This window comes from Oncorhynchus mykiss, chromosome 8 (assembly GCF_013265735.2).
Source record: "Oncorhynchus mykiss isolate Arlee chromosome 8, USDA_OmykA_1.1, whole genome shotgun sequence".
Taxonomy (NCBI): Eukaryota; Metazoa; Chordata; class Actinopteri; order Salmoniformes; family Salmonidae; genus Oncorhynchus; species Oncorhynchus mykiss.
In genome coordinates, this window is record NC_048572.1 from 7,414,881 (window position 1) to 7,429,661 (window position 14,781).

Genomic DNA, 14,781 nt, shown 5'->3' on the forward strand with positions numbered 1-14,781 from the left:
CTGATATGCTGCTGTTGTGTTTACAGTTAGTAAGATGAACAGCTAGCCAGTATCATGATACTGTGGCTGATGTTACGACACAATCTGCCCTCCAATGAGGTGTGGTTGTCCAGGAGTGTCCTTGAGGAAGAGGTCACAGTGGGTGGGCCTTAAAAGCATCCGTTCTCTACAGGCCTTTCGTCCATGTTTGCTATGGGTCTATCCATCTTTTAGCCTGCTTTACTTACTTCATATCAATCTTTGGGCCGCTGAATAAAAACACTAAACACAGATCAATTCGGGGTGTTCTTAAAATGCGTTTTCTGTTCTGCTTCCTTACAACGTAAAACATGGAGGTTACAGAAGGTCTAGGTCCTCTTTAAAACAGGGAGGTTACAGAAGGTCTAGGTCCTCGTTAAAACATGGAGGTTACAGAAGGTCTAGGTCCTCTTTAAAACAGGGAGGTTACAGAAGGTCTAGGTCCTCTTTAAAACATGGAGGTTACAGAAGGTCTAGGTCCTCTTTAAAACATGGAGGTTACAGAAGGTCTAGGTCCTCATTAAAACATGGAGGTTACAGAAGGTCTAGGTCCTCTTTAAAACAGGGAGGTTACAGAAGGTCTAGGTCCTCGTTAAAACAGGGAGGTTACAGAAGGTCTAAATGGGGCTCCTCCCAAATTGCCCTTGATTCTCTATAGTAGTATCACTATATAAGGAATAGGGCTCTGGTCTATAGTAGTACCACTATATAGGGAATAGGGCTCTGGTCTATAGTAGTACCACTATATAGGGAATAAGGCTCTGGTCTATAGTAGTACCACTATATAGGGAATAGGGCTCTGGTCTATAGTAGTACCACTATATAGGGAATAGGGCTCTGGTCTATAGTAGTACCACTATATAGGGAATAGGGCTCTGGTCTATAGTAGTACCACTATATAGGGAACAGGACTCTGATCTATAGTAGTACCACTATATAGGGAATAGGGCTCTGGTCTATAGTAGTACCACTATATAGGGAATAGGGCTCTGGTCTATAGTAGTGCACTATATAGGGAATAGGGCTCTGGTCTATAGTAGTACCACTATATAGGGATTAATTAGGGAGCTATTTTTGAAAAAAAGACAATATGATCTTCAATGTAAAAACATCACATCTCACATGTTTTCAAAAAAAAGCTTTAATTAGAAATAGTTACATACACACGGTATAATTAAATTAAACTTTATACAAATATTAAAATACGATCTTCACAACCCTCTGCAATGTACAGAGGAGAAAAAGAACACAAGAAAGCATTGAAATTCAGAATCAAAGAGAAATGAGGAAACAACCACTGTACAACGGTGGTCTGGACGCAAAACAAAAAAACTCCCTTAACACGCAATATTTAACATGTCTGATAGACATTAAAGAAAGAAAGAAAGGTGATTTGTTTCATGTGCTTAGGCTTTTGAAAAAATCACAGTTGCTGAAGAAGCCTTGGGGTGGACAGAGAGAAGAGAAGGATGGACTTTCTTTAGTCCAAGTCCCAAAACAAAAAATAAAACACAAGACAGTTGTGTGACTAGAAAATATGTCTCCTCTCCAATGTAAGGCCATTGGGAAACACAGACGCTTCAATGTCATAGCAGGTAAAGATGGAAACTCACGATACAAGTAGAAACAACATCAAAGTAATAAAATGTACCAGGTCTAAGGCAACGTTCTCTGTCTGCGTTTATGAAGACGATGACAGGTGGAAAGACAAACAGAATATACAAAACATAAAAAATAAAAATGTAAGTGAAACAACTTTTTCAAAAAGCCAGCCTAGACTCAGACCGTGTCTCCTTAATGAGCTAGGATGATTACCTCAACTCAACGTATATGAGTGGGTTTTTATCATCAAAAGGTCAATTAAAACTAGGATGATTACCTCAACTCAACATATATGAGTGGGTTTTTATCATCAAAAGGTCAATTAAAACTAGGATGATTACCTCAACTCAACATATATGAGTGGGTTTTTATCATCAAAAGGTCAATTAAAACTAGGATGATTACCTCAACTCAACATATATGAGTGGGTTTTTATCATCAAAAGGTCAATTAAAACTAGGATGATTACCTCAACTCAACATATATGAGTGGGTTTTTATCATCAAAAGGTCAATTAAAACTGCTCACTTAAATTTGAACTGGACATTTACAACAAAAGATAACTGTCGTTTCCTGCAACCAGTTGCAGTTGTGTCAACGCTCTGGGTTTTGAGCAAGGTTTTCCAGTTTAAGTGGCAGATCTACAAGGTTATTCTGAAGCAACTCTGCAGAAAATGGAGGCCATTTTAGTCCTTGAACATTTAAATATACACGATGCACTGTATTCTTACAGTAATGACTGTTTGTTCTTCTGACCGTTGTATGTAGCAGGAAAAGAGGGAAGCCATTTTGAACTAGGGTAGCTGAGTGAAGCCATTTCGAACTAAGGGCGGGGGAATCCTGGGTAATATTTCTGGTGTACCCATTCTATGGACATCTCTCTCGCCTAAACTAACGTACACAGAGGCAAAGATAGACACACACACAAACACTTTCTCGCTCTCTCACACACACGCATACACACATTTAGCACATCAGGACCAAGTGACAGACACCTCGAGTGAACCCAAACTTTACAGCCACACAATATAAATAGAGTGGAAAAAGAAATGTGTAACCTCATGTCCAGTCACCAAACAAACATGTTTTCATCGTGTAAAAACAACAACAAGGCCTTAGTTAATTTAACAATATAGTGCAGCCCTCTTAATTCATCAAACAGTCGTGTGCTGTTCAATATCACAGCCAGGTGTCAAAAATATACTGATGCCTCCCCAAACAAAACCCCCCCCAGATAGTCACACCAACAGGGAGCAGATGGGCTCCCCTGTTGATGTGACTAACAGCACAGATATCGGTTGTTGTGACGAAAAGGCAAGCGTGTCATTAATCTTATTTTTACCATGATAGAGTGATAGTGTCTGTCTGTAGCCCTGCGGGTGCTTGGTGTGGTGATGTGCTTCTTCCCTCCCTCCATCCATCCTACCATGATAGAGTGATAGTCTGTCTGTAGCCCTGCAGGTGCTTGGTCTGGTGATGTGCTCCCTCCCTCCCTCCCTCCATCCTACCATGATAGAGTGATAGTCTGTCTGTAGCCCTGCAGGTGCTTGGTCTGGTGATGTGCTCCCTCCCTCCCTCCCTCCATCCTACCATGATAGAGTGATAGTGTCTGTCTGTAGCCCTGCGGGTGCTTGGTGTGGTGATGTGCTCCCTCCCTCCATCCATCCTACCATGATAGAGTGATAGTCTGTCTGTAGCCCTGCAGGTGCTTGGTCTGGTGATGTGCTCCCTCCCTCCCTCCATCCATCCTACCATGATAGAGTGATAGTCTGTCTGTAGCCCTGCAGGTGCTTGGTGTGGTGATGTGCTCCCTCCCTCCATCCATCCTACCATGATAGAGTGATAGTGTCTGTCTGTAGCCCTGCGGGTGCTTGGTCTGGTGATGTGCTCCCTCCCTCCATCCATCCTACCATGATAGAGTGATAGTCTGTCTGTAGCCCTGCAGGTGCTTGGTGTGGTGATGTGCTCCCTCCCTCCATCCATCCTACCATGATAGAGTGATAGTCTGTCTGTAGCCCTGCAGGTGCTTGGTCTGGTGATGTGCTCCCTCCCTCCCTCCCTCCATCCTACGTGCATCGTCTTCTGACAGACGGCGTCACTCCTGGTCCCCTCAGACGAAAGTGGCGCTGGCTGACCCAAGAAGACACCAGAGAGTGACAGCAGAGAAAGGAAGAGGGGCTTCATACAGAGTGGACAGACAGGGCCCCCGGCCCTCCCCCCCCCAGGACGTCGTCGATACATCACCAGAGAGAACGCCGGCGAACCAGGCCAAGGCCCAAACCAAGATAGTCCTCACTGAAGAGAGATGCTCCTTATCCCCATTAGAGTAGGGAGATGCACAAGTCTGTATCCACAGTAATCTTCATCATCATCTTCATCATCAGCAGCGATAAAAACATTATTATGTTAGCTACTAGCCTTGTGGTTTGAGATAAAGCGTTTGGAAGTGTGGATGATTGGGGTCAGGAAGTTAGGTCTAGAGGGAAGTGTGGATGATTGGGGTCAGGAAGTTAGGTCTAGAGGGAAGTGTGGATGATTGGGGTCAGGAAGTTAGGCCTAGAGGGAAGTGTGGATGATTGGGGTCAGGAAGTTAGGCCTAGAGGGAAGTGTGGATGATTGGGGTCAGGAAGTTAGGCCTAGAGGGAAGTGTGGATGATTGGGGTCAAGCAGCTAGGCCTAGAGGGAAGTGTGGATGATTGGGGTCAGGAAGTTAGGCCTAGAGGGAAGTGTGGATGATTGGGGTCAGGAAGTTAGGTCTAGAGGGAAGTGTGGATGATTGGGGTCAGGAAGTTAGGCCTAGAGGGAAGTGTGGATGATTGGGGTCAGGAAGTTAGGCCTAGAGGGAAGTGTGGATGATTGGGGTCAGGAAGTTAGGCCTAGAGGGAAGTGTGGATGATTGGGGTCAGAAAGTTAGGCCTAGAGGGAAGTGTGGATGATTGGGGTCAGGAAGTTAGGTCTAGAGGGAAGTGTGGATGATTGGGGTCAGGAAGTTAGGTCTAGAGGGAAGTGTGGATGATTGGGGTCAGGAAGTTAGGTCTAGAGGGAAGTGTGGATGATTGGGGTCAGGAAGTTAGGTCTAGAGGGAAGTGTGGATGATTGGGGTCAGGAAGTTAGGCCTAGAGGGAAGTGTGGATGATTGGGGTCAAGCAGCTAGACCTAGAGGGAAGTGTGGATGATTGGGGTCAGGAAGTTAGGCCTAGACGGAAGTGTGGATGATTGGGGTCAGGAAGTTAGGCCTAGAGGGAAGTGTGGATGATTGGGGTCAAGCAGCTAGGCCTAGAGGGAAGTGTGGATGATTGGGGTCAGGAAGTTAGGCCTAGAGGGAAGTGTGGATGATTGGGGTCAAGCAGCTAGACCTAGAGGGAAGTGTGGATGATTGGGGTCATGCAGCTAGACCTAGAGGGAATTGTGGATGATTGGGGTCAGGAAGTTAGGCCTAGAGGGAAGTGTGGATGATTGGGGACAAGCAGCTAGGCCTAAAGGGAAGTGTGGATGATTGGGGACAAGCAGCTAGGCCTAAAGGGAAGTGTGGATGATTGGGGTCAAGCAGCTAGGCCTGTCTGTCTGTCTGTCTGTCTGTCTGTCTGTCTGTCTGTCTGTCTGTGTTGAGGTCCATTCTAAAACTGAGGGGGACAGGAGGAATTAAGGGCTCGTCAGTTCCCAGTGAGAAAGAAAGAGGGTAGTCTCGTCTTTTCTCCACACGGGTAGTAGTTTAGAGATCATGGCAGAAGGGGTAGCCAGGACATGGGTAGAGGATACTGGGGGTGGACATGGTTTGTCCAGTATAAGTTCTGTGGGTGATAATAAATGGGGGTGAAGTGGACTCTGCTCGTCTTTGTAGAGGGGGAGGGAAGTTGAGTTTCTTTGACATGATTCCTGTATTTGCTGCGCGGGGTAATTCTGTAGTTCTGTGGTTCAGACATAAGGTAGGGTGGTATCGTTCAGCTAGAAAGCCCCAGTAGAAGCCTTAGTTTCCTGCTCAGCTGGCAGGGGCTTCAGGTTTCCTTTAACAGGGGGATATCTAGAGAGACAGAGAGAGAGGAGCGAGACAGAGAGAGAGGGAGGAGCGAGAGAGAGAGGGAGGAGACAGAGAGAGAGGGAGGAGACAGAGAGAGAGGGAGGAGACAGAGAGAGAGGGAGGAGACAGAGAGAGAGGGAGGAGACAGAGAGAGAGGGAGGAGACAGAGAGAGGGAGGAGCGAGAGAGAGAGGGAGGAGACAGAGAGAGAGGAGCGAGACAGAGAGAGAGGAGCGAGACAGAGAGAGAGGAGCGAGACAGAGAGAGGGGAGCGAGACAGAGAGAGGGAGGAGCGAGAGAGAGAGGGAGGAGACAGAGAGAGAGGAGTGAGACAGAGAGAGAGGAATGAGACAGAGAGAGAGGAGCGAGACAGAGAGAGAGGAGCAAGACAGAGAGAGAGGAGCGAGACAGAGAGAGGAGCGAGACAGAGAGAGGGAGGAGCGAGACAGAGAGAGGGAGGAGCGAGACAGAGAGAGGGAGGAGCGAGACAGAGAGAGGGAGGAGCGAGAGAGAGAGGGAGGAGACAGAGAGAGAGGAGCGAGACAGAGAGAGAGGAGTGAGACAGAGAGAGAGGGAGGAGACAGAGAGAGGGAGGAGCGAGAGAGAGAGGGAGGAGACAGAGAGAGAGGGAGGAGACAGAGAGAGAGGAGCGAGACAGAGAGAGAGGAGTGAGACAGAGAGAGAGGAGCGAGACAGAGAGAGGGAGGAGCGAGAGAGAGAGGGAGGAGACAGAGAGAGCGGAGCGAGACAGAGAGAGAGGAGTGAGACAGAGAGAGAGGGAGGAGACAGAGAGAGGGAGGAGCGAGAGAGAGAGGGAGGAGACAGAGAGAGAGGGAGGAGACAGAGAGAGAGGAGCGAGACAGAGAGAGAGGAGTGAGACAGAGAGAGAGGAGCGAGACAGAGAGAGAGGAGCGAGACAGAGAAAGAGGAGCGAGACAGAGAGAGAGGGAGGAGCGAGACAGAGAGAGAGGAGCGAGACAGAGAGAGAGGAGCGAGACAGAGAGAGAGGAGCGAGACAGAGAGAGAGGAGCGAGACAGAGAGAGAGGAGCGAGACAGAGAGAGGGAGGAGCGAGACAGAGAGAGGGAGGAGCGAGACAGAGAGTGGGAGGAGTGAGATCAGTGTTAGAGATCCTAGCATCAGGCTACAGAATGTTTAAACGCAGGTAGAATGAGAGTCAGGACTACAAAAGGTAAACCATGTAAACACTAAGCCTTCAACAGTTGAGGACATGAACACACACACACACACACACACACACACACACACACACACACACACACACACACACACACACACACACACACACACACACACACAAACACACACAAACACACACGGCACCACCTACCATCAGAGAAGTCGTCTACGGAGGTGACAGAAAGCAGGCTGTGCTGGTCACTGTTCTCTGAGTCTCTACGTCTGGCAAGGGCACCCCCTCCGTGTGCCGTAACCCACGACGACGAAGAGGAGGCCTGGTGGACTAGTACTGTCTCTGCGTGACGGCAGGATGAAGGGAAGGAGGAAGAGGAGGAGGGGAGGCACAGCTCTGTATCTCTCGCTCTGTCTCTGTGATGGTGGGACTGGGACCTACTGCTGGGACCTGGTCCCTCTGCTCCGCCCTCGGCCCCCTGGGGCCCCTCAGACAGGACGATCTGAACCCGGGACTCTTGAGGTGGGGGGAGAGAGGCTCCGCTGCCGTACACAGCCTCCTCATAGGAGGGGAGGGCCACCTGGACCCCTTCCACCACGATAGAGGCTGGCTGGCCTGAGACACCCTGCTCACGCCTGGAGGGAGAGAGAGGGGAGAGGGGAGGGGAGAGAGAGGGGAGATAGGGGAGAGAGAGAGAGCGGAGAGAGAGAGAGAGGGGAGAGAGAGAGAGGGGAGGGGAGAGAGAGAGGGGAGAGAAAGAGGGGAGAGAGAGAGGAGAGAGAGAGGGGAGGGGAGAGAGAGAGGGGAGAGGGGAGGGGAGAGAGAGAGAGGAGAGGGGAGGGGAGAGAGGGGAGAGAGAGAGAGAGAGAGAGAGAGGGGAGAGAGAGAGAGAGAGAGAGAGAGAGAGAGAGAGAGAGAGAGAGAGGGGAGAGGGAAGGGGAGAGAAAGATGGGAGGGGAGAAAGAGAGAGAGGGGGAAGGGGAGAGAAAATGGGGAGAGAAAGAGGGGAGAGGGGAGGGGAGAGAGAGAGGGGAGAGAAAGAGGGGAGAGGGGAGGGGAGAGAGAGAGGGGAGAGAAAGAGGGGAGAGAAAGAGGGGAGAGGGGAGGGGAGAGAGAGAGGGGAGAGACAGAGGGGAGAGGGAAGGGGAGAGAAAGAGGGGGGAGGGGAGAGAGAGGGGGGAGAAAGAAGGGAGAGGGGAGGGGAGAGAAAGAGGGGAGAGGGGAGGGGAGAGAGAGAGGGGAGAGAAAGAGGGGAGAGGGGAGGGGAGAGAAAGAGGGGAGAGGGAAGGGGAGAGAAAGAGGGGAGGAGAGGGGAGAGAAAGAGTGGAGAGGGGAGAGAAAGAGGGGAGAGGGAAGGGGAGAGAAAGAGGGGATAGGGGAGGGGAGAGAATGAAATAGAAAGAAGGGAAGGAGAGCGCGAGAGAGAAGAGGGAGCGAGAAAGATTTAGGATATTGCCACCCAATATTTCTGGTGGTGTGGTGTGATGTGTCCTAACATGTGTAGACTAGAGGTGCTTCTGGATCTCATCACAGCCCCCCCCAAGGCCTCACAGCCCCAAGGCCTCACAGCCCACCCAGGCCCCCCAGGCCTCACAGCCCCCCCAGGCCTCACTGCCCCCCCAGGCCTCACTGCCCCCCAGGCCTCACAGCCCCCCAAGCCTCACAGCGCACCCAGGCCCCCCCAGGCCTCACAGCCCCCAAGGCCTCACAGCCCCCCAGGCCCTACAGCCCCCCAGGCCTCACAGCCCCCCCAGGCCTCACAGCCCCCCCAGGCCTCACAGCCCCCAGGCCTCACAGACCCCCAGGCCTCACAGCGCCCCCAGGCCTCACAGCCCCCCAGGCCTCACTGCCCCCCAGGCCTCACAGCCCACCCAGGCCCCCCCAGGCCTCACAGCCCCCAAGGCCTCACAGCCCCCAGGCCTCACAGCCCACCCCAGGCCTCACTGCCCCCCAATTATCACAGCCCCCCAGGCCTCACAGCCCCCCCCCCCCCCCCCCCCAAGACCTCACACACCCCCCAGGCCTCACATCCCCCCCAGGCCTCACAGCCCCCCCCCCCCCCCCCCCCCCCCCCCCCCCCCAAGGGCTCACAGCCCCCCCAAGGCCTCACAGCCCCCCCCAGGCCTCACAGCCCCCCCAAGGGCTCACAGCCCCCCCAAGGCCTCACAGCCCCCAGGCCTCACAGCCCACCCCAGGCCTCACTGCCCCCCAATTCTCACAGCCCCCCAGGCCTCACAGCCCCCCCCCCACCCCCAAGGCCTCACACACCCCCCAGGCCTCACATCCCCCCAAGGGCTCACAGCCCCCCCAAGGGCTCACAGCCCCCCCAAGGCCTCACAGCCCCCCCCAGGCCTCACACCCCCCCAGGCCTCACAGCCCCCCCCAGGCCTCACAGCCCCCCCAGGCCTCACAGCCCCCCCAGGCCTCACAGCCCCATCCCAGGCCTCACATCCCCCCAGGCCTCACAGCCCCCCCCAGGCCTCACAGCCCCCCCAGGCCTCACAGCCCCCCCCAGGCCTCACAGCCCCCCCAGGCCTCACAGCCCCCCCAGGCCTCACAGCCCCCCAGGCCCTACAGCCCCTCCAGGCCTGACAACACAATCAACAGAGCGACATACACACCTGTTAGTTAACTGTTGTAAATCACAGAACCAGAGACAGTAAGTCTGGTAGCCACATAGACACCTGTTAGTTAACTGTTGTAAATCACAGAACCAGAGACAGTAAGTCTGGTAGCCACATAGACACCTGATAGTTAACTGTTGTAAATCACAGAACCAGAGACAGTAAGTCTGGTAGCCACATAGACACCTGTTAGTTAACTGTTGTAAATCACAGAACCAGAGACAGTAAGTCTGGTAGCCACATACACACCTGTTAGTTAACTGTTGTAAATCACAGAACCAGAGACAGTAAGTCTGGTAGCCACATACACACCTGTTAGTTAACTGTTGTAAATCACAGAACCAGAGACAGTAAGTCTGGTAGCCACATAGACACCTGTTAGTTAACTGTTGTAAATCACAGAACCAGAGACAGTAAGTCTGGTAGCCACATACACACCTGTAAGTTAACTGTTGTAAATCACAGAACCAGAGACAGTAAGTCTGGTAGCCACATACACACCTGTTAGTTAACTGTTGTAAATCACAGAACCAGAGACAGTAAGTCTGGTAGCCACATAGACACCTGTTAGTTAACTGTTGTAAATCACAGAACCAGAGACAGTAAGTCTGGTAGCCACATAGACACCTGTTAGTTAACTGTTGTAAATCACAGAACCAGAGACAGTAAGTCTGGTAGCCACATAGACACCTGTTAGTTAACTGTTGTAAATCACAGAACCAGAGACAGTAAGTCTGGTAGCCACATAGACACCTGTTAGTTAACTGTTGTAAATCACAGAACCAGAGACAGTAAGTCTGGTAGCCACATAGACACCTGTTAGTTAACTGTTGTAAATCACAGAACCAGAGACAGTAAGTCTGGTAGCCACATAGACACCTGTTAGTTAACTGTTGTAAATCACAGAACCAGAGACAGTAAGTCTGGTAGCCACATAGACACCTGTTAGTTAACTGTTGTAAATCACAGAACCAGAGACAGTAAGTCTGGTAGCCACATAGACACCTGTTAGTTAACTGTTGTAAATCACAGAACCAGAGACAGTAAGTCTGGTAGCCACATACACACCTGTTAGTTAACTGTTGTAAATCACAGAACCAGAGACAGTAAGTCTGGTAGCCACATACACACCTGTTAGTTAACTGTTGTAAATCACAGAACCAGAGACAGTAAGTCTGGTAGCCACATACACACCTGTTAGTTAACTGTTGTAAATCACAGAACCAGAGACAGTAAGTCTGGTAGCCACATAGACACCTGTTAGTTAACTGTTGTAAATCACAGAACCAGAGACAGTAAGTCTGGTAGCCACATAGACACCTGTTAGTTAACTGTTGTAAATCACAGAACCAGAGACAGTAAGTCTGGTAGCCACATACACACCTGTTAGTTAACTGTTGTAAATCACAGAACCAGAGACAGTAAGTCTGGTAGCCACATACACACCTGTTAGTTAACTGTTGTAAATCACAGAACCAGAGACAGTAAGTCTGGTAGCCACATAGACACCTGTTAGTTAACTGTTGTAAATCACAGAACCAGAGACAGTAAGTCTGGTAGCCACATAGACACCTGTTAGTTAACTGTTGTAAATCACAGAACCAGAGACAGTAAGTCTGGTAGCCACATACACACCTGTTAGTTAACTGTTGTAAATCACAGAACCAGAGACAGTAAGTCTGGTAGCCACATACACACCTGTTAGTTAACTGTTGTAAATCACAGAACCAGAGACAGTAAGTCTGGTAGCCACATAGACACCTGTTAGTTAACTGTTGTAAATCACAGAACCAGAGACAGTAAGTCTGGTAGCCACATACACACCTGTTAGTTAACTGTTGTAAATCACAGAACCAGAGACAGTAAGTCTGGTAGCCACATAGACACCTGTTAGTTAACTGTTGTAAATCACAGAACCAGAGACAGTAAGTCTGGTAGCCACATAGACACCTGTTAGTTAACTGTTGTAAATCACAGAACCAGAGACAGTAAGTCTGGTAGCCACATAGACACCTGTTAGTTAACTGTTGTAAATCACAGAACCAGAGACAGTAAGTCTGGTAGCCACATACACACCTGTTAGTTAACTGTTGTAAATCACAGAACCAGAGACAGTAAGTCTGGTAGCCACATAGACACCTGTTAGTTAACTGTTGTAAATCACAGAACCAGAGACAGTAAGTCTGGTAGCCACATAGACACCTGTTAGTTAACTGTTGTAAATCACAGAACCAGAGACAGTAAGTCTGGTAGCCACATACACACCTGTTAGTTAACTGTTGTAAATCACAGAACCAGAGACAGTAAGTCTGGTAGCCACATACACACCTGTTAGTTAACTGTTGTAAATCACAGAACCAGAGACAGTAAGTCTGGTAGCCACATACACACCTGTTAGTTAACTGTTGTAAATCACAGAACCAGAGACAGTAAGTCTGGTAGCCACATAGACACCTGTTAGTTAACTGTTGTAAATCACAGAACCAGAGACAGTAAGTCTGGTAGCCACATAGACACCTGTTAGTTAACTGTTGTAAATCACAGAACCAGAGACAGTAAGTCTGGTAGCCACATACACACCTGTTAGTTAACTGTTGTAAATCACAGAACCAGAGACAGTAAGTCTGGTAGCCACATAGACACCTGTTAGTTAACTGTTGTAAATCACAGAACCAGAGACAGTAAGTCTGGTAGCCACATACACACCTGTTAGTTAACTGTTGTAAATCACAGAACCAGAGACAGTAAGTCTGGTAGCCACATAGACACCTGTTAGTTAACTGTTGTAAATCACAGAACCAGAGACAGTAAGTCTGGTAGCCACATAGACACCTGTTAGTTAACTGTTGTAAATCACAGAACCAGAGACAGTAAGTCTGGTAGCCACATAGACACCTGTTAGTTAACTGTTGTAAATCACAGAACCAGAGACAGTAAGTCTGGTAGCCACATACACACCTGTTAGTTAACTGTTGTAAATCACAGAACCAGAGACAGTAAGTCTGGTAGCCACATAGACACCTGTTAGTTAACTGTTGTAAATCACAGAACCAGAGACAGTAAGTCTGGTAGCCACATAGACACCTGTTAGTTAACTGTTGTAAATCACAGAACCAGAGACAGTAAGTCTGGTAGCCACATACACACCTGTTAGTTAACTGTTGTAAATCACAGAACCAGAGACAGTAAGTCTGGTAGCCACATACACACCTGTTAGTTAACTGTTGTAAATCACAGAACCAGAGACAGTAAGTCTGGTAGCCACATACACACCTGTTAGTTAACTGTTGTAAATCACAGAACCAGAGACAGTAAGTCTGGTAGCCACATAGACACCTGTTAGTTAACTGTTGTAAATCACAGAACCAGAGACAGTAAGTCTGGTAGCCACATAGACACCTGTTAGTTAACTGTTGTAAATCACAGAACCAGAGACAGTAAGTCTGGTAGCCACATACACACCTGTTAGTTAACTGTTGTAAATCACAGAACCAGAGACAGTAAGTCTGGTAGCCACATAGACACCTGTTAGTTAACTGTTGTAAATCACAGAACCAGAGACAGTAAGTCTGGTAGCCACATACACACCTGTTAGTTAACTGTTGTAAATCACAGAACCAGAGACAGTAAGTCTGGTAGCCACATAGACACCTGTTAGTTAACTGTTGTAAATCACAGAACCAGAGACAGTAAGTCTGGTAGCCACATAGACACCTGTTAGTTAACTGTTGTAAATCACAGAACCAGAGACAGTAAGTCTGGTAGCCACATAGACACCTGTTAGTTAACTGTTGTAAATCACAGAACCAGAGACAGTAAGTCTGGTAGCCACATAGACACCTGTTAGTTAACTGTTGTAAATCACAGAACCAGAGACAGTAAGTCTGGTAGCCACATACACACCTGTTAGTTAACTGTTGTAAATCACAGAACCAGAGACAGTAAGTCTGGTAGCCACATACACACCTGTTAGTTAACTGTTGTAAATCACAGAACCAGAGACAGTAAGTCTGGTAGCCACATAGACACCTGTTAGTTAACTGTTGTAAATCACAGAACCAGAGACAGTAAGTCTGGTAGCCACATACACACCTGTTAGTTAACTGTTGTAAATCACAGAACCAGAGACAGTAAGTCTGGTAGCCACATACACACCTGTTAGTTAACTGTTGTAAATCACAGAACCAGAGACAGTAAGTCTGGTAGCCACATAGACACCTGTTAGTTAACTGTTGTAAATCACAGAACCAGAGACAGTAAGTCTGGTAGCCACATAGACACCTGTTAGTTAACTGTTGTAAATCACAGAACCAGAGACAGTAAGTCTGGTAGCCACATAGACACCTGTTAGTTAACTGTTGTAAATCACAGAACCAGAGACAGTAAGTCTGGTAGCCACATAGACACCTGTTAGTTAACTGTTGTAAATCACAGAACCAGAGACAGTAAGTCTGGTAGCCACATAGACACCTGTTAGTTAACTGTTGTAAATCACAGAACCAGAGACAGTAAGTCTGGTAGCCACATAGACACCTGTTAGTTAACTGTTGTAAATCACAGAACCAGAGACAGTAAGTCTGGTAGCCACATAGACACCTGTTAGTTAACTGTTGTAAATCACAGAACCAGAGACAGTAAGTCTGGTAGCCACATAGACACCTGTTAGTTAACTGTTGTAAATCACAGAACCAGAGACAGTAAGTCTGGTAGCCACATACACACCTGTTAGTTAACTGTTGTAAATCACAGAACCAGAGACAGTAAGTCTGGTAGCCACATACACACCTGTTAGTTAACTGTTGTAAATCACAGAACCAGAGACAGTAAGTCTGGTAGCCACATACACACCTGTTAGTTAACTGTTGTAAATCACAGAACCAGAGACAGTAAGTCTGGTAGCCACATAGACACCTGTTAGTTAACTGTTGTAAATCACAGAACCAGAGACAGTAAGTCTGGTAGCCACATACACACCTGTTAGTTAACTGTTGTAAATCACAGAACCAGAGACAGTAAGTCTGGTAGCCACATAGACACCTGTTAGTTAACTGTTGTAAATCACAGAACCAGAGACAGTAAGTCTGGTAGCCACATAGACACCTGTTAGTTAACTGTTGTAAATCACAGAACCAGAGACAGTAAGTCTGGTAGCCACATAGACACCTGTTAGTTAACTGTTGTAAATCACAGAACCAGAGACAGTAAGTCTGGTAGCCACATACACACCTGTTAGTTAACTGTTGTAAATCACAGAACCAGAGACAGTAAGTCTGGTAGCCACATAGACACCTGTTAGTTAACTGTTGTAAATCACAGAACCAGAGACAGTAAGTCTGGTAGCCACATAGACACCTGTTAGTTAACTGTT

General features: G+C 48.4%; 1 protein-coding gene across 1 annotated transcript in view; it reads right to left on the reverse strand.

Annotated features, from left to right (window-relative positions):
• Positions 1–3,450: 3,450 nt before the first annotated feature.
• susd6 (sushi domain containing 6) overlaps positions 3,451–14,781 on the reverse strand; it is a 61,718-nt gene continuing 50,387 nt past the window's right edge. Inside the window, exons 6-7 of the mRNA XM_036984651.1 lie at positions 6,988–7,424; positions 3,451–5,641 (exon numbers count right to left, since the gene is read on the reverse strand). Of these exons, the coding sequence (XP_036840546.1) occupies positions 5,616–5,641; positions 6,988–7,424 (463 nt within the window). The 3' untranslated portion in view covers positions 3,451–5,615. The remainder of the gene's footprint in view (positions 5,642–6,987; positions 7,425–14,781) is intronic.